General features: G+C 41.7%; 1 protein-coding gene across 5 annotated transcripts; it reads right to left on the bottom strand.

Moving 5' to 3' along the window:
* Positions 1 to 45: 45 nt before the first annotated feature.
* Positions 46 to 17,409, bottom strand: LOC119027708 (E3 ubiquitin-protein ligase TRIM39-like). Of its 5 annotated transcripts, none has more exons than XM_037113135.1 (10): positions 4,617 to 4,791; positions 3,733 to 3,967; positions 3,290 to 3,635; positions 3,086 to 3,181; positions 2,756 to 2,989; positions 1,683 to 1,830; positions 1,560 to 1,586; positions 1,387 to 1,451; positions 1,043 to 1,165; positions 46 to 785 (listed from the first exon to the last, which is right to left on the bottom strand). In XM_037113135.1, the coding sequence occupies exons 1-10, from the start codon at positions 4,630 to 4,632 to the stop codon at positions 384 to 386; spliced, it is 1,692 nt and encodes a 563-aa protein (XP_036969030.1). In that variant the 5' UTR covers positions 4,633 to 4,791; the 3' UTR covers positions 46 to 383. The 5 variants fall into 5 exon arrangements, with proteins under 5 accessions (XP_036969030.1, XP_036969025.1, XP_036969029.1 ...); XM_037113134.1 differs by lacking the exons at positions 1,043 to 1,165; positions 1,387 to 1,451; positions 1,560 to 1,586; ... (4 more) ...; positions 3,733 to 3,967; positions 4,617 to 4,791 and adding exons at positions 13,814 to 13,925; positions 14,005 to 14,127; positions 14,548 to 14,612; ... (4 more) ...; positions 16,635 to 17,007; positions 17,088 to 17,409 and having other exon boundaries at positions 55 to 673; XM_037113130.1 differs by having other exon boundaries at positions 1,560 to 1,830; positions 4,617 to 4,802.
* Positions 17,410 to 19,318: the final 1,909 nt, after the last annotated feature.

Raw genomic sequence — 19,318 nt, 5'->3', positions numbered from 1 at the left:
TAGCTGAGAATACAATTTTTTTTTAAAAAAAAAGGCTTTTATTTTCACTTTCACAATTTGTATGTCACATTATTTACATTTATTTATTAATTATTTAGGCTATTTTCTACACATTTATACACACGAGTCTGGAATCATTCTGCACAGATTCGTTTGAGTATTTTAACGGTTAAAAACTGTAAAAAAACAAAAAAAAACAATTCCTGTTGTCACAAAGATTAAAAGCCTCATCCACATCTTTTAGGCAAGACAGAAATAACTCGTGCTTTTCGGCCTGTTGCAGGTCAGCGTTGATCAACTGTTACAGTGCAATGTGCGTCAAACCAAAAGTGGTTTAAAAATGTTCTTGATCAAGAACTAAAACATCGGTCTACCACACGCTTTTACACGTCCAACTCGATGGAAATGTCTTCTCCTTCCCTGACTCCTTCCTCAACAGGACAGATCGTCAGCGGCGCCGTGTTCTTCCCGTTGTCTGGCACGCAGGGGTTGAAGTACGGGTAGAGCGCCTCGGTGAACGCACACCCGCTGTACGTGTAGATGTGCGTCTTCGCCTCTGCGTCGTAGAAGGACACCGACCCTTCCTCGTAGTCCAGGAAGACGCCGACCCTCTGGGGAGTTTCCTGGAGGTGGAGGGCGACGGATGGGCTGGTGCAGGCGCTCAGACTGCCGCCTTTACGCCGGCAGATGGCCCAGTAACCGCTGTCGGGACGCACCGTGATGGCGCCCTTCCTGTTGATGGACTCCCTGGCCGCGCCCAGATCCCAGTCTGTTTTATCTCCAACCTGAGACAGAGCGCGCAGAATGCAGTCAGACGGGAAGCAACGCAACAGGAGAGTAAACAGAAGCACAGGCGTTCTTTCAATTTAGATCAACTGTGCACGAATACTCCTGCTGTTTTCAAATGTGGAGCCTCCCCTATTTTAGTTTAATTTCCTTGTGTCACATAATTAGTTGTCCATGTCACATGTAGTTAAAAATAAAAAAAACAACTCATGCTGCCGGCTCAAAGCGTGTCTTCTTCGTCTTTCTGCGCTCGTACCTGAACCTCCCAGTAGCGTCTCCCAGATGTGAAGCTCTGTTTCCCCAACACGCAGACGCAGGAGTCGAAGCGCTGAGGGCTGTCGGGGAGCGCCACCCTCTTCTTCTGGCTGGTGATGCTCACCTGAGGATCAGTAAAGTCGTCGTCATCATGATTGGCAAGGCTATCGTGGTCATTGCAAACAATATAAAGGCTCGTGTTTTGAACAGTCGAAGCCTATTCAGCTTCGTTCTGAGCCCCGATTCTTACCTTCACTTATCTTCACTCACAAAAACCTCTGTCTCGTTCCTTTAACATTCTTATACGCTAAAAACCCAAACTAAGTCTGTTTAATAAGACAATACCTTCTTTCTGTCTGGAGACAGCACCAGCCAGCCTGAAGCCGTCTCAGGATCCAGAGTGATATCGACTGCACACACAAAGAAGGCAAACAGTGAGTCAGGTGATAACAGAAGGCAGTAATCAAACTTAAAGCAGGTTATTTAAATCAACAAAGGATGTATGGTTGTGAACATACCTGCGTACTGATTCATCTTGTCTGCTTCTGCAAACAAAGAGAAGACAACGGTTACTTTCATGCACTTGCCGTTCACAGTAATCTCCAGAAGTCGACGATCATTTGCTGCCAAAGATGGCTGACCTTCTGCAGACAGCCTGTCAGCAAGATCCTGGCAGACGTCCACAAGCTTCAGGACGCCTCGCCTCACCGTCCCCATGCAGTTATCAGAGTGCACCGCGACCTCGGACCACTCTCTGGTGGAGGGCAGTTTACTCAGAGACGGGAAGCTCTGCGACCAGGAAGACACGCCGGTTATTTATTTGTACGGCACTTTTCATTACAGAGACCCTGAGCAGGGGAAGACATTTTTTTTTTCTTAATGATACATTTTGTAAGTCTTATCTAAATGATTTTGCTGAGATAATCTTTCTAAGTGTATTATTTCTTTTTAATCTATATAAAGACGTGAAAAAATATTTTTCCAGATTCATTTAATTTGTTGCTTTTTGTAAGATATGAGGAAAAAATGTTTTTTTTTTTGAGAATTATTATAATTTTTTTTTTTTTTTCGATTTTTAATTTTTTAATTTGTCAAAAAAACTTTTGTTTTCATTTTTGGAAGAAATGTTTTCGTTTATATGTGTAAATTTGTTTATACAGAAATTTCTTAAAAATAGTTTTTTTTTATTTAAGGAGAAGTCTTTTTTATTTTTTTTTTTTTATTTTTTTATTAGATATTTTATGGTTTTAATAAGATTTTTTTTTGGGTGTGAAAGCAGGTTAATTTTTTTGGGGGGAAAGGCCTGTATTTGTATAAAGACATGAAAAAAAATCTGTATTTGTTTTTCCAGATTTGTTGCCTTTTGCAAAATATGAGGGAAAAAAAAATTGTTTTGACAAATAAAATAAAATGTACATATTTTTTTAAATTTAGGGGTGAAAGCAGGTTAAAAAAATAGGAAAAAAAGCAACCACATACATAAAATTAAATAAACTCTTGTTGTCTCTGCCTCTCTGCGTTTAGACCTGTATGATTTCTGTCAGTTTCTTTTCTCTCAGGTGTTGAAGTCAGTGAGAAGGATAAAAGGAGCACATAAGGAGTTGGGGTTGTTTGGTTAAAAACAGAGATATAAAGCACGTACAGACGTCTAAGAATATGTGCAGGAGGAAGTAAATAAATGCAGCACTGCAGAGGTGCAGTTCAGGCGTCTGACCTGCAGGAGGTGCAGAGGGTTCAGAGTGAGCTCCAGGTGCTGCAGCTCGCTGCTCCTCGTCTGCAGCTCGTTGATTTCCTGCTCCAGCTGGTTGAGCAGCTCCTCGGCTCTCCTCTCGGCCTCGTCCTGCGTCTCCCTGAGCTCCGTGACCAGCTCGTCCTGCTGCAGCTCGATGGCGCTGATCAGCGTGGCGCAGACCTGAGTGCTGCCCTGAATCTCTCTCTCTGTGACCGCCTGTCGGGTTAAACGTGACATTTGAACATTTAGGGATACAAAAGGACCAGTTAACTCTTTCTTTAATGTGCCTCGGTACAAGAATGACAATCTTACTTTGCTCAGATACACAGATTTTTTGATCTGCTTCATTTTCCTCAGCCTGGCTTGGATCATCTGTTGAATGTCGGCCTGCGTTCCCATCACACTGGCCTGCAAAATATCAAAGGGTATAACATTTTATTATAACGTGCAGGAAAACCCACCACGAAACAAAGACAAAAGGTTCCAATCGAACAGTTGAAATAAACTCTTCCTCACCTTGATCCTCTTGCTCTCTTTCTCCATGGGGACGCTCTCGTGGTGTTTATGATCCCTCTCTGAACACTTCACACACACGGGCATCTGGTCTGTCTTGCAGAACATCGTCAGTGGCTTGTTGTGCTTCCTGCACAGGTGGTTGCTGGGAAATGTGGCCGGCTCCGTCAGCCTGTGTTTCTGCAGCGCTGGATTCCTGCGGTGTGCCGCGAGGTGCAGCTCACAGTAGGACGTCTGGCACACCAGGCACGACTTGACGGACGTGGACTTGTCTCCCTGGCAGATATCGCAGGGGACCTCCTCGCCCTCGGAGAGATGCTCCTCTGGTTCCGGTAGGTCCGGCTGAGGCCTTTCAATTTGAGTTGAGCACAAAATGAATTCAAATGCGCTGCTCTCTTTTGTATCATGAGAAAAAGGTGGCGAACAAAAACCGATTGTGAACAAACCTTTCCAGTAATCGAACCATCTCCTCGAATCCTCGGTTGATCCTGAGGTCCGGGCGTTCTCTGAACGTCTCTTTGCACAGCGGACACTCCGGATTGTCCTTCGTGTCCCAGTAGCCTTCGATGCAGTCCAGGCAAAAGTTATGTCCACACGGGATGGAGACGGGGTCGACGTAGGTGTCCAGGCAGATGCAGCACCTGAACTGGACCTCAAACGGCATAGAGGCCATGTCTCTGACTGAGATGAAAAAAAAAAAAAAAACACCTTTCATTACGTAAATGTGCATGAAAACAGCTCAGCAAACACTTTCATTTAGACTTAAACAGTGCAGGGAATCTTTTTAGTACTACTTTGTATGATGATGCTTGTTTCTATATGATAAGCTTTAATTGTATTATATACAATTCTGTCATGCATGGTGTCGACGTTATATATGTATGTTTAAATGCATCTTGTCTACGCCTGTCGTATGAAACGTGCAGTATAAATAAACATGACTCGCTTTAAGCATTAAGTAAATAAAGACAACAAATATTCAGTCATAGTTTCAGAATGATCTGCATCAGTACACTGATGACCGACTGCTATCGAGTAAAAAAGAAAAGTACAAAATCGATCACTGCATACCACCAAAGGAATATATCATTTTAATAATAATAGTAACACAGCTGGGAGCATTTTATGAGCCGGCAGATCACAGCAGCCCCTGCAGCCCATTGCTCGCTCTGTTAGACAGTTAGTAGACAAACGTCATCAATAAGTTTAAAGATTAAGCTTAAATAATCGATAATACAGAGGGTTACAAATAACAAATAAATAAGAATAATCTTCAAATCACAGATAAAACCAGTCTTTGACAGTTGAAGGTGAAATAAATCTGTCTCACCTGTCTGTGTTGTCATGTCGAGTGTGCTGATCGCCCTCACAGACGCAGGAGTTAAAGAGCAGATCAGTCAGCTCCTCCCCTGCAGGGTTTCTGTAAATGTCCACACATCCGTCACCCGTTTCTGGTGTTTCTGGTTCCACAGCTTTGAAACTACGGTGTCTGTTTATGAAGAGATTAACCCTGAGGTGACAGTGTCTGCAAAATCCTGGCGTGAGTGCAGGGTGCCAGCTGCAGACTGAGCTACCAGGAAAGGTTTGATTGCCTCACTGGAACTCACAGCCTCACCCGAACACCAAAGTGGTCGGGGGAGTGACGATGCAACAAGTTTGCAAACCGTTTTATTGGACAAATGCTCAATTCAAAACAGACACACGACGTATTCAAATGCGTTTATTTCAGCAAGTATATGTGTATTCTGCTGAATTTGATGCCAGCAGCATGTTTCAAGACGGGAGCAGCAAAACACCGGGAAAGCTCCAAAAACACCTGAATTTGGATCAGTCCATTGGTAAACTTTCTAAACTCCAGGCGAGGTGCTGTTTGGCCCGGTTGTTGGAGCGAGCGTCCCATGTACAGAGGCTTTGTCCTCACCTCAGCGGCCCCGGGTCCAAGTTCTCCCATCCAGTTTCCTGTTGTGTCTTAATCTGTCCGGTCAATAAATGCCACAAAAAAGATAATTTCAGTTATTCAACATTTCTCCTCTTGATGTTTCCCCATTTTCAGCCAGGTTTGTTGTATCTTTCTGTTGTATTGAGTGTGACTGCAAACACACTTGGAGTCATAGTGAACGCGACAGTGTAGCCGACCACAACAAAAATGAGACATAATAAAACAACACTCTGAGTTTAGCTGATGCAGAGTTTGATCCAGGGTTAGTGTCTGCAGCGCTCACGGCACCCTCATCCACCCATTCACACACATTCACACGTCAATGGGGTGAAACAAGACGCAACTAAAAGATAAAAAAAACCCACAAACCTTGTGTTTCACTTTTGTTTCGAACAGAAAAAATGTAAAGATTGCGCTGTAAAGAGGAAGCCCACATACAAAGACAAAGTGTGCGTGAGTGCATGAAGCTCATAGGGGCCGATTCCTCATTGCACTGTTCAATAAAAACAAAACTCAGGACACATGTTGAACAGGTTCTGAGGGGTTGTCATGTGTTCTCGCTCTCTCTTTCACAGGAAAGTTGGCTGCTACGCCAAGGAAGAGAAAAACGAGCGTATAGAGATCTGTATCAGAGGTTTATTGTGTCTGTTCTGGCCCGAGACCCGTCCTCCCTCCAAGTTTGGTGGAAATCTGTTCTGTAGTGTTTGTGTAATCCTGCTGACCATCCAACAAACCAACCAACCAACAACCGGACCAGGGTGAAAATGAAAAGTGACGGTCCAAAAAAAAAAAAACAAAAAAACGTTAAAGTTAGCAAACTTTATGAAACTAACCTTTTAACGCCAAAATAATTCAGTGTTTTTTGTCCAGTAAATGAAAAAATAACTTTCCTCCTTATAATTTTTACTGACCAAAGGAAAATATGACTTATTTGCGGTGGGATGGGGAGACGTGGACTCTGTGTTTACGCCATCGATGCTTGATGCTCACACAAGACATAAATTGGCAGTAAACCACTTTTTGCTTTAGCTTTTCATCATGAAGTGAATGTTGATCGATGGATGCAATGGCTACAGAATAACGAAGCCAAATGTGTTTCCCCATATATCTCCATTTCAATATATTCTCTCTGCCTCCAGGCACGCGACTCACAGGAAGATTAAGGTGTCTGCATGGCAGCATTTCTATCTGCATTCACATCTCCAGTAGAGATTAAACACATGAACACCTGTTTTGTCCTTTGTTGTTGGTAGTTTGGACTCCGAGGGAAACAGAGAAGGAAACTTTGTTGTTTTTGTGGCAGCCGTACCATCAGTTATACCATGTGGAAACTCTATGGTCGAGAAAGATGTCCTTTTCCACTTGAGATAACGCAACGTCATCATTGCAATGTACAATAAAAACTAAACTTAAGAGACACGTTGAACAGGTTCTGAAAGGTCCTCATGCGTTTTCTCTCACTTTCAAGAAAATGAAAGCTACGTATAAGATTACACAATTGACCAGTGAAGAGTTGCTGCAGCTCCTTCACAAAGACCATCCCGTGCTGCCAAGCTCTGTCCATTGTTTCTGAAAAGTAAACGAGAAACACCTCACACAAAGAAAAGTCCCAGTCTTTCAAGGCTCAGTGTGGCAGCAGGCAACTATTTGCTTCAGCTTTTCATCCTGAAGTAAATGTTGACTGCACGATGTAATGGCTACAGAAAAAAGAACTTTTCCGTCACCAGTTTTACCACTGAGATTTTTCGATAGCACTCCTGACAATGTGACAGTTTACTCCATGGTTAGCCACGACTTGTACCGTCACTCAAGACATGCATGGCATTAGTTACAGACAAAACTTCCAGTTAAATATCCCTGTTGGAGTGGATGTGCAAGTCCCTGTCACACTGGTCCACCACACCAAGTCAAACCACACAACCTTCGATAGAACGAAGTGTTTTCTTCCCTCACAGCTTTCTGCAAGCTTAAAGGAAAACTCCACCTGATTTGACCGACATGTGTGATGACGTGTGTGAAACATTTAGACTCTGATTCATCATCACAGGTTAAGTCATTAGACCATAGTTATGACAACGGATGATGAGGCCACTAATCAATTCAAACACAAAAAGTACCCTTTTATAAAACAGGTAGACAACTTATTTATAGATCAACCAAAGAAAAGGAAAACAACAAGAACGAACTCAAATTAAGCAGCACAGCGTTCACGTTAAATGACGTTTTGCCTCGTCGTTAGTCATTGCAGGTGGCGTCAGGCCGTGTCGTCATAAATATTAGACACCGTTCCTGTAACACTGACCTACATAACTTAATATTTCAATGTCTATATTACAATGTGTCCAGTCCAGAATGTTGTTGACTAGCCCTTATTAGAGATTATCTGAGCTGTCAGTGAAAAACTGCTAAGTAAATGGAAAGTAAGGAAAATGAAAGGTTTTCTAAATCGTAAGAGCGGACACTGAATCAAAAGTTACTTCAGAGAAATATATATTATCCATTGACTGTGAAATATATATTATCCATTGACTGTGAACAACTAAAGTAGCGTGAACCCAGAGAAGGAAACTTTTTGGGTTAACTGTCTGGGGGATTGTTTATGCTGGACCGAAGTGGGGACAGCACACAGCATTGACGTCCCGAGAGCCGGGCTGCTAGCATGGCTGAAAAAACTGCAACATTCATCTTTTGAAATATAGTATGAGCTTATAATACCTGATCCAAGTACCTCAAAACTCTTCTCACACCTGACAAAAATTGGGGTCATGCATTTGACCAGTTTGCAGTCTGAGAAATTGCTCAAAGAAACAGTCCACCTGAATCGGCGGCACGTGTGATAACCAAACAGAGAAATACATGAAACAATAAACCTGTCACCCACACACGTGAGATCTCCTCCAGCTGTCATGTCATTACGGTTCAATAAACTTCTTCCTTAAGTAGGTGATTGACACTTTTCAAAGGGCTCATTGTCCATAAATGACGAAGTCAGTTGACCACAGACTCTGGTAGAACCGGCTGCTACGCCTCATGGCGAACAGCTGCCAAGACGATGGCATGGCAAACATCAGAGCCCTACCTGTTCAATGAGGAAGCCAGATTTAGTCTGTGGTCGGGTGTAGGAAGACCAAAAAAACAACCAAACCATGTAACTTAAGAGAGGACCGACCGCTTGGTGCGCCTGCAGCTAACAAGTGTTTTCATTATTGACTCATCTGCCAAATATTTTCCCGATTGATCGTTTTGTATGCAAAAAAAAGAGGAAATTTAAGGGTTCTATGATGATGCAGAAAAGTTGCGGTGATCGGAGGTTCTCAGTGTCCTGGAGGTACTGACATGTTGGCAGCTCCACTGGTATGAAAACCTTTCATGAGTCATTTCCTTTGTGTCTATCTAACCAAAAATAGGAACACGGAACATGAGTTGACTAAAAACATGGGATATGATTATATGTTGTACCCACAAACTAAATGTTTGTGTGCATGCAGTAGTAATGTAGCACAACATGGCTTTTGGATATTTTTACTTTCTAGTCTAGTGAATTAAACTTTCATAGAATTTGGCCTTTTAAAGAAAAAAAAATGTCTTTGGACTTGATGAAACTATTGAGAAAAGTGTGAAAAAATTGGGTCCAAAAACGATCAAATCTCGACATTTTGGATGGCGAAAGTGTTACATTACCACAACAAAGTCAACGAAAATGCTTTTGACCGTGGTCCCAGTCACAAGAAAACGTTCATACTGGCGTGCACCAAAGTTAGCCAACCCCGACTTTAACCTGGGGCTTGCTGGCTTCACTCCAGAGCAATTGAAGTGTGGGGTCTGTTGGGCTGCCCCCAGAAAATCAACCAAACGTGGGGCTAAGAGGTGCTGGTGTGAAACGAGGCAAAAGTACACAAAGTAGTAGGACAACATTCTTAAACGCTGAGCAGCTACAAAGCACTCGTGTCTCTGAGTGTGTCCTCAACCCAGGGCAAGTGTGAATCATATAGCTCTGGGGGGAGGTGAACACTGGGTTTAACAATCTGTGTGTGAAAAGGGGATAAATTACTGTCAACCCCTGGGCTAAGAATATGCAGCGTGAGAGGCTCCAAAGATTTGGTGGACGTATTAAAGAAGAGCAGAGCTTTCTTTCAGGAAACTACCGCCAGAGTCCAATGTGAAACCAAAAGTCAGCGGTGAGCCCCTTGAACTTACCAATACAGTGAAGTAACGCCCAGCACGTAACGTAAGCGACTTGGTTTTGGCCAAAAAGCTTGACCTCCCCGGTTATGAAAATACCCCGATTTACTCCCACTTTATGAATTCAGTGGTGGATAAAATAATTTTATCTTGCAGCTCTTCTAGACTTTCCAAATTTTACCATAAAAAAACCCCCCAAAAACCCATTGGCTTAAATTATGGCAGCGAAACGAGTCATGTTTTGACGCTCTGAAAGAAAATAAATGTATCCACTCTCTTCTTTCACAGTTTAAGCTTATGGAGAAACATATTTTTAGGCCAGAGTGCCTCACTAATTATACGGTTTGGCCACTATGAAAACTGGCTTCAAAGTCTCCAGACCTTCCTGCGGGCTCGGTGTGTCACTGTAACGCTGCAGTGGCAATGTTTGCTCAGTCATTCAGGTATGACTGTATTGCCTACGCAGTATGTGAAAGTCCTGCATTGTGCAAGGGTCCCATTAAGTAAACAGTGGAGTGTAAACGGTGAAACAAGCCTCGTGTGAAACGTGTGAAACGTGTGAAAATGACGCGATCTGATGGCACTTTGGACTTGAAATTATCACAAGTGATTACTGTAAAATAATATGAATAACTTCCTTGAATCCTGCAGTGTTACACCTCAAGGACAAACGAGTCTATTACTGGACTGATTGATGTTGCAGCGTTTTACGACAACTCCACTTCACTGTCGATTGAATATTTTGTCTCACACGAAAGAAGAAAAGAAATAAATCTGAAACTTACAACATGGTATAACCGTTGTTTGTCTTCTTTGCAGGCGGAGGCTGCTAATACCGAAAAGAGTAGACGTGGTGAGTTAAAGAACATGAACTGTAGTCGTGTCCATCCTTTACATGCACTTATCTTTTCAACCGCAATTTAAGGATTTTTAATTGTACTTTGCTTAAACAGGTAAACGTCAGGATTAATATCTGAATCAGTTTTGTGTTGAAATGAACATGTTTCTTTGGAAAAAAAAACTGCACGTCAGAGATTACAGAGTTAAGATCAGGACGAATTCCTTGCTTGAGTGAAAAGTACAGTATGTACAGTGCGATTGTATCAAAAACCCGTGAGTCAACTTCCATCTAGATAAGAGAGCCACAAGAGCTTTAATCCTGATCTGACGTCAGAGTGCAGATTATTATAGTTTTATTTCAGAAAAATGAACTTTTTTATCATTCAACAATACCCTACGGGGCTTTAGCAAATATCAGTACTGGAGAAATATTTTACTTTTTACTACTTTTCTTGGCCTACATAGGCAAACAAGACCGTCAGCAAGAGAATTGTCTTTCTCTTCAAATATTTTTTAAGTAATTCCTGGTCACAATGTTTTCCTAAACCTAACCTCGCAGTTGTCTTGCCTTAACCCTAACCAATCTGTGAGAGGACACACTACCTCATATTCATAAACACATAGTAAACGTAGCTCCCACCCCTCCAGATTGGATGTCATCGTCCATCGCGGTCACACCTATCTAAAGATAACACACACACACACACACACACCTGTAAAAAAACAGTCTCAGGATTGCGTTCATGACTGAAGAGCACGGCGGCTTTTGTTCCAGGCTCTGAATTCGATGACATTTCCTCCAGATTGTAATCGAATGAGAAACTCGTTTGTGAAACATACCGTTCCCTACCGTGTTGACAGTACCGATTGCTGTCTATGAAACTGTGCATTGTTATTGCGCAATTTGGTCCTGGTGTTTGTGCAGTGTTTGAACGGGGCGTTCTCACCGGTTGAGATGTGCGGAGCGCAGCGTGTCCTCAACAGGGTCAAAACAGTTCACAATCAAACACTCAAAGGCTCCCTCTTACCAAGAAACATATTGTTTATTGACTTACATAACCTTTTGGCATAGGTTGTAAAGACATGACATACCGATGAAGGCACTGGGGGATTATTTCTGTTGAGTTAAATATGTTAACCCTTTCACTCTGTGTCCATGTCCAAGTGACAACTCTCACTAGGTTCAAAATATATAGGTTTTTTTTTTTTTTTTAATTTTCACCGTCTTTTGAACTTAAATTACAGATGTGCTTACTTTGACTCACTTCGGCAAAGTCACAAATTTGTCGGATCTCAGGTGGCAGAATCAAAACTCAAGCCTTGGTCGACCGTTTTGGTCTGGACCGAAACAGTTCCTCCTCTCTCCTTTTTGTGGTTTCGTGTGAAATATCTCTATAACTATTGGATGCATTTATAATGACATCTCGTCCCTTTACTTGAAGTGCTATCTGTGCCGTTGTCAGTTCAGTCCTACTTTGGATTATGACCAAATACCTGCAAAACTAAACTTTGTGCCATCTCTCCAGGCACGCCCCCCCCAAACACGGCTAAAAATGGGAGCATATTTATAGAGCTGTATGTTTGTGCTTTATACCTCATAAGTGGTGCCAGCTTGGACTCTTCTCCTGGTCAGCCAAGATACAATCAGTGCATCCCAGTAAAGGATCTCATGAGGCATGTCCTATTTCAAAGTCTCCTTCTTTTGTCCACATTTTTCATAGCTGCTGTGTCAGTTTGCAGCCACAGTCTGTTGTGTGTGTGTGTGTGAGAACCTGGAATACCTGCAGAACAACTGTGGAACATGAGAACCGAAGGTAGTCCAGATGAAGAGGCGCAGTGAAAGGAAACATTTTCTCAATTCTTAACCTGGAAAATGAAACCCAACACACCAACTGAGTTGTATCAGATCTCAGTGTTGACAGGAGGTGCTTTGTCTAACAGTGCAGTAAACCGAGACACACTGACAGCACAATGATCAGTTGAATGTGTTTTGATCCTGCATAGCTGGTTCCTGACCTCACCCACATTCTCAGAGCGTAAGCCAAAGGCTGAGCAGAGGGAGAGCCACGGCTGATGTATCCTTTAATTAAACACGCCACCTGGTGAGTGTTTTGATGCAAAGGAACTTCAGTTCAGTCATGGTGGATGCACTTCAAAGTAACACCTATTAATAAAAACTATGCCATTAGACACTTTTAAATATGGGAATTTAGGCTGATTTTAAAGGTGCAGTATGTAGTTTTGGGGGAATACATTTTAATCGGGAGAGTTAGATCATCATTGATGGAATTTTATGCCTAAACAAACTCAATAAATAAACACTTTTTGTGAAAAACTGTAAGATTATGAAGTCATTGTAAAAACATTTAATTATGAGATAAATTTAGAGTCAAAATTATTACTTTTTGTCTCAGATTATTATCTCATAATTTCCAATTTATCTCGTGATTCTGAAATACTGAATAAACTCAAACACAATGTAGTTTTACTTTGTCTATATGTGGCGGACCCTGCCACCTTCCTAGCTTCAAACAGTGTTCTTTGGACCCTGTTTTCCTCTGAGAACAGCTTGTTTATTCACATATTTATTTTTGTGCCTCATTAATATTGTACATGTTAAAATTCTGAGCTCAAGTTTCTTCTCCAAATCTACATCGTGCCTCTTTAATTATGGGAAAGAAAGAAAGAAAGAAAGAAAATTATTATTTGATGAAGTTTATTTATTTGCTGCAAACGGTCACACAGTCTTATGTGCATTTGATTTGCCTTTTCATCACAAATCAAGCAATCAAGAACACTGATGAATATTAAAAGGTTTCAAACAAAAAACGTAGAAAAACAGAACCTTTTTAAAATAAATTCGAAGAATATGCCCACACTCTGTCTCTTTGGTACAAATATGTAAAAAAAGCATCTTTAAAAACAATGGCTGAAAGAAAAATAACAACACCTCCTCTATTTGAACTTAAAATCAAAAGTAAATTTATCACATTGACAAACACAGTCCTCGCAGAAACCACTAAATCAAACAGAATAGTGTGGAAAATTATAATAACTCATGCCGAACAACTATAGTGAATAAAAAATGATTTAAGATAAAGTGAGGCTCATTTGATAAACAGATAAACAACACAATAACACTATCAGCAGTTTAAAACTTATAAAGTCATAATAACAACAATAAAAATGTAAATTACGTAAAAATTCTGACTTTCTGTCCAAAATTGTAATTTTCTCCAGGCTTCTTCCCAAGAAAATGCATACCAAATAAGAAAATGAGCATGACTCCATTCAAAACTGTGCTGTCTCATCAGCAGGCAGAGGCTCAACAGGACAGATGATTAACGGGGCGGTGTTCCTGCCACTGTCATGGAGACAGGGGTTTAAGTATGGATGAAGAGCCCCAGTGAAGGCGCAGCCGCTGTAAGTATAAATATGAGTCTTTGCCTCAGCGTTGTAGAAGGACACCAACCCTTCCTCGTAGTCCAGGAAAACGCCAACTTTCTGAGGGGTTTCCGGGAGGTGGAGGGTGATGGAGGGGCCGGCGCAGGCATGGAGCCTGCCGCCTTTACGCCGGCAGATGGCCCAGTAACCGCTGTCGGGACGCACCGTGATGGCGCCCTTCCTGTTGATGGACTCCCTGGCCACACCCAGATCCCAGTCTGTTTTATCTCCAACCTGAAAAACATCACAAAGAATGAAGAATTAGGTAAAATTCCAGTTACGTGTTCATGCGACTGGAGGTCTGATCTCCCACCTTAACCTCCCAGTAGGATCTCCCAGAGGTGAAGCTTTGTTTCCCCAGAACGGAGACGCAGGAGTCGAACCTGCGGGGGTCGTCGGGGACAGCGAGCTTCCTCTGCTGGCTGCCGAGGCTCACCTGTGGGCCATTGTCATCGTCAAGAACAACTGACATTCTGTTAGACATCATGGACATTATTGGTGTTTTTCATAAATCTCATATGATTGTCATTAACTTTCAAAAATCTCATTTTGCTCAGGATCTCAGCACCAGATTTGGGATAAATAGAACGGGCTTTAAATTATTGTACTGTACTATAATTTGGAGAAGTGTCACCAATGGCAAACAAGATGGTGTCATCAGCGTATAAATGTATATCAAGTGCTGAGATGGAAAATACACATTGATATATGGAGTAAATACTAGTGAGCCTACAATTGATCCTTGAGGAATGCCTTTATCAACCTCTTGGAGACTAGTAGAAACCATCAGCGGCAAAAGTTTCAGTTCTCACCAGGTAAAAAATACCAGGGAGGCGACCATACTGCCACATTTTACCTGTTTTCCATCTGGGGACAGAATTAACCACCCTGCAGCTGTTGCAGGATCCAGAGTCACATCCGCTGGAGAGGAACAGAATAAATGAGCTCAGAGTTCATGGATTTTAAGGAACAATATACACAAAAAGAGAACAATGATGCCTTCACTACACGCGTGTACATGTGGCCTGTATGTTGTGGGTGCTGTAATTTAACAATCACAGCTCCATGTCAGTCTTTTTAAAGAGAAATGTGTAATTTGCCAGTGTCGTGATTTGTTGCCAGCAGTTCATATCCATGCACTTACCTGCATACTGATTTGTCGTGTTAATTTCTACAAAAGGAAAAACAAAGAATTGTTGTCAGTTGTTCATTTCATTTTTCTGTAAATAAATAAAATCATAAATGATTTAGAGTATTTGAACCACCTTCAGGAGTTAATGCTAGAGGCGAAACCACGGCTACAAACTAAGAAACATACGACCACCGATCATGCTGCTGTATTTGGTGTGTTAGGAGTGAGAACCGACTGACACATATAAATTTCTTTGCAATTATTCCTCAAATATGGTTCTCAAACATTTGTGACAAACGTGCAAAGGCAGGATATTTTACATTTTAACAACACATCCGTCAGGCTCTAACATGTACTGTTGAATTATGACTTGACTTTGTGTTATACAAATAGTAAAATACGCTTATTTTTTTTTTCTTTTTAGGTACAAATTCTGTGTAGGGGAAAATCTTGACAACAGCGTCACTGCTGTAGTTACCGACCTTCTGACGACAGTTTATTTTCAAGTTCATGGCAGACATCCACCACTTTAGAGAAAGCTCTCCTCACTGTTCCTATGCAGTGGTTTGAGTCGACTCTGACGTTGGTCCAGTCCCTGGTGGACGGCTGAGCACTCAGAGAGGGGACAGTCTGCAGAAAAACAGGACAGACATTTCTTTAAGAAACAAAACAGATTCCATCTTATCAAGGAATCGTGCCTGATTCTGCTGGATGAGTTCAGTCAAATGTATCATGTGTGCAGCACCCTTATGAGATAGAGAAGGTCCTCGGTGTGCTCCAGGTGCTCCAGCTCGCTGCGTCTCCTCTGCAGTTCTCTGATTTCCCCTCCAAGCTCTCTGAGAAGCTCGTTGGCTTTTCTCTCAGCTGCCTCGTGCTTCCTCTCGATCTCATCGATGACCAAAGCCTGGTTTGTCTCAAGGGCACTCATCACTGTGGTGAAGACCTCAACACTTTTCTGTATCTCTCTTTCTTTAATCATCTGCAGATATCCACAAATCAGTGTTAATTATTTTACAAAAAACACACAAACAGGAATGTACTAGTCAGTCAGATTTTAGCCTGAACCATAATTACAATAATTAGTCTGCAGCTGTACTAGTGTCTCTGTGCTATAGCAACCCTAACCCTTAAGACAACCACATGAGTACATGTTTGAAACGTCCATGTGCATGACTGAAAAAATTTAAATGAAACTCTTACTTTGCTCGAGTCCACTGAAGCCTTGATCTCGTCAAACTTTCTGATTCTGGCCTTGATCATCCGTTGAAACTCTGTTTCGGACTTCTTCCTCTCAGCCTGTAAAGATTAGAGATGGACACAAACATATAATCAAGAACACTGTAATGCAACTATTTGAACTGAAAAGTACATTTGAATAATTTGCAGGGGGAGATGATATGGCGGACTCAGCAACATGCATCTTCAGTTTTACCGAATGATAGAAAAGTGAAGATTTTGGTCTTGGAAGCGTTTTGGTTTGTGTTTCTCTAAAGGCTCATTTATGATCCCTTTAGGTATGAAATAGATACATCCATTTAAAGCGATAAAATCATCATACTTCTGTGCGTCCTTGACACTGGCAAGGATGTTAAGCCATTCAACTCACATTTAGTTCCTGTCCAATCATTTTACAGCTGTTCTATAGTAACTGTTTGTCTCTGAGCCCAGGCTCCGTACTACATACTACACCAGCACTCCAAGAGGAAGTCTTGCCCCTTACATTATCAGGATAGTTATTTATCATTGGCTGATGGCTTTCGAGATTGAACTGGATGTGACATTCATTACCGTCCAATCTCTCTTTTCCTCACCTTGATCCTCCTGCTCTCCTGCTCCAGGGGGACGATCTCATGATTTTTGTGCTCCCTCTCAATGCATTTCGAACAAACAGGTGTCTTGTCTGTCTTGCAAAACTTCTCCAGGAGATTGTTGTGATTTTGGCAGAAGTGACTGGTGACGAAGGTGCCCGGATCTGTCAGCGTGTGCTTTGTCAACTCTTGATCACTTAGATGTGGTGTTAGGTGATTATCACAGTAGGACTTCCGGCAGACGAGGCACGACTTGACTGCCGCTAACTTGGTTCCCTGGCAGATGTCACACTGAACATCATCAGACCTGGAAGGTTTTCTCGGAATGCTTCTCCTCTTGGGGGTTGGCTTGTATTTTGGCTTCTCCTTCAGGGACCTTTTGATTAAATACACATGGTTAGTTAAAGTCAGTATTTTCAAATAATATCTATATTTGACATTTAAATCTCAGCAAACTTTTTAAAGTTCTCAGTGATGTCTCTGAAGCCGACGTTGATCCTGAGCTCTGGTCGTTTTTTGAAGGACTCTTTGCACAGCGGACACTCAGAATTAGGTCTTGAATCCCAGAAACGTTTGATGCACCCCAGGCAGAAATTGTGCCCACATGGGATGGAGACGGGGTTGTTGAAGATATCCAGACAGATGCAGCATCGAAACTGCTCCTCAGACAGCACAGAGGCCATCTTGTCAAGGGCTTTGATGGAGAAAGAAAAAGCAAGACACTCAGTAGGCAACAACGTAAAAGTCTAATGTCTTCAAAGTCTACGGTTTGCTAGTTGCAAGCTTTTAAACTCTGTGTGGGAGTGTCCTTACAGAGTGGCTCAGGTTCAGAGCTGTCAGTGCCAGTTGTGGGACGTTGACTCACACAGTCATTATGTGAGCAGCTAGGGCAAGGTGAACCCAGGTGTGTGCAGTTGTTAAGCTGTCTGGGGAGGGAACTCATTACTGCATTATTGCAGATGGGTGATAAGTAGCATCTAAGGCCACCTCCGCTGTTCTAAGACACTCGTTCCATTTTGACATAGATGGATTCTTTTCTGGATCTTTTCTGGTTTAAAAGCCTGCATCTCCCCTCCAGTTGTTAAGAAGCCTCTTGGATGAGTGGTGAAATGTCTTCAAGAAACTCAAACACGTCCAGTTGCCTACAATACAGCGCTTGACCCGGACGGCTGAGAGCCTTCGTCAACATGTATCAGCTTGTTTCAGCTCTCAGAATGTTAGAATTCACAATATATTAACAAAGCAGTATTTATAAGGTGTTTTTTGATGTTAGGTAGGGTTTATACACACCTGCAATTATGTCATATACCTTGCTGTGATTGGAATTAAAGCCTGCAGACTGATGTAAAGATGATTTGTTGAGATAAAAAGGCAAAAATCTGATTTTTGAGTTTTTGAGAGTATCTATTAGGTGCAGGAGTGTCTGAATGTGTCCTGTAATCACTGATTCTCTCAAACTACTAATGAAAGCGAGGTCATACATTCAATTTGTAAAAAAAAGATTTTGTTAAATACAACGAGAGATAAAAACATAGTACTGTTTGGTTAGTTTCTGGACCATTGCTGTATCATTTATCTCCACACGTTGGTTAAAAGTGCATTTTTGAGTTAACTTAAAGGTTGGTGCCTCACATTAAACACAAAATGTAATGCTACGTTCAATCAGAGCGATTTTAAGTGTTTCACCTCTGAACATTGTCTTTATAAAAATCATTGATCAGATTGTCTTCATTCACGTCAAAAGTCAGTTTAACTTAAGTCATCTCGATGTCTCTACACTTTGTGCTTAGTATAAATGATGTATTACCTGTGTGGGATGACAAACAGATCCTCCGTAACAGATGTGTTGACAGCAGGTGTATGAATGTCGTCAAAACAGACGCTTCTCGGAAGAGAAAGTCAGTCCCTCTCACAGCAACATCCGTCAAGAAGAGTTAAACAGGTACTTCTGGTTCTTCTTCTTTGTCAGGTGACATAGTAATAAAATCGACAAGTCCAATGGAGGATTCTGGGAAAAGAAGCAAGCACCCAGGAAACAGCTGTCAGTGTAAAGGGAGAAAGCAAAAGTCAACGGTGGGTTAATTCCACTCACTAATGTCGTTCAGTTAAATGTACAGTGTGTAACTTTTGCTGATGGGGGCTCGTTATCAAAACAAACAGTTTTTCGGGATTACAAAGTGGATTTATCTTCACTCCCATTTATCAACCTGACTGCAGCAGCTATCCACAGCACTGACCTCCATTTTCAGGTGTTCATGTTCTGTACTTTAACTTCGCAAACAATGTGACAGAGAGCAGAGGGGAAAAAAGAGGTAGTACCATAGTCTCTAGTGAGTGGCCAACATTAGCTAACGGCTAATGTACAGTCAAGTAAACCAGCTTTATGGGGCAGGTAAACAATACCCTTACCATTTATACCCAACATTGTCTTGCGAAAGTGAGCTATGACTCTCCAATCTAATTTCTTTTACTTTTGATGGTGCTTTTCCTCACTTTAGTGGATTGAACTTTGTTGTCTGCATCATTCATCATTTAATTCAAAAAAGAGTTGTATTGTAGAGAAGCAAAAGGTCTCCATGCTGGCTTGCTAACTATCATCAAGCCAACCTGGCTGCCATTGTAATTGTTTTTGGTAATTATCACACAGTGTATTAATTTAATCCAACACTGTTGTCATATAAGATGAC

Source organism: Acanthopagrus latus, chromosome 10 (genome assembly GCF_904848185.1).
Source record: "Acanthopagrus latus isolate v.2019 chromosome 10, fAcaLat1.1, whole genome shotgun sequence".
Taxonomy (NCBI): Eukaryota; Metazoa; Chordata; class Actinopteri; order Spariformes; family Sparidae; genus Acanthopagrus; species Acanthopagrus latus.
The sequence above is the reverse complement of the archived record's forward strand: the minus strand, read 5'-3'. Positions and strand labels throughout refer to the sequence as shown.

Excerpts from the sequence above, each read along its gene's own strand:
- LOC119027708 (XM_037113130.1), bottom strand. Across the intron at positions 1,452-1,559 it reads CAAGATGAATCAGTACGCAG|TCGATATCACTCTGGATCCT; the intron begins GTATGTTCACAA and ends TTGTGTGTGCAG. Across the intron at positions 786-1,042 it reads GACGCTACTGGGAGGTTCAG|GTTGGAGATAAAACAGACTG; the intron begins GTACGAGCGCAG and ends GCTCTGTCTCAG.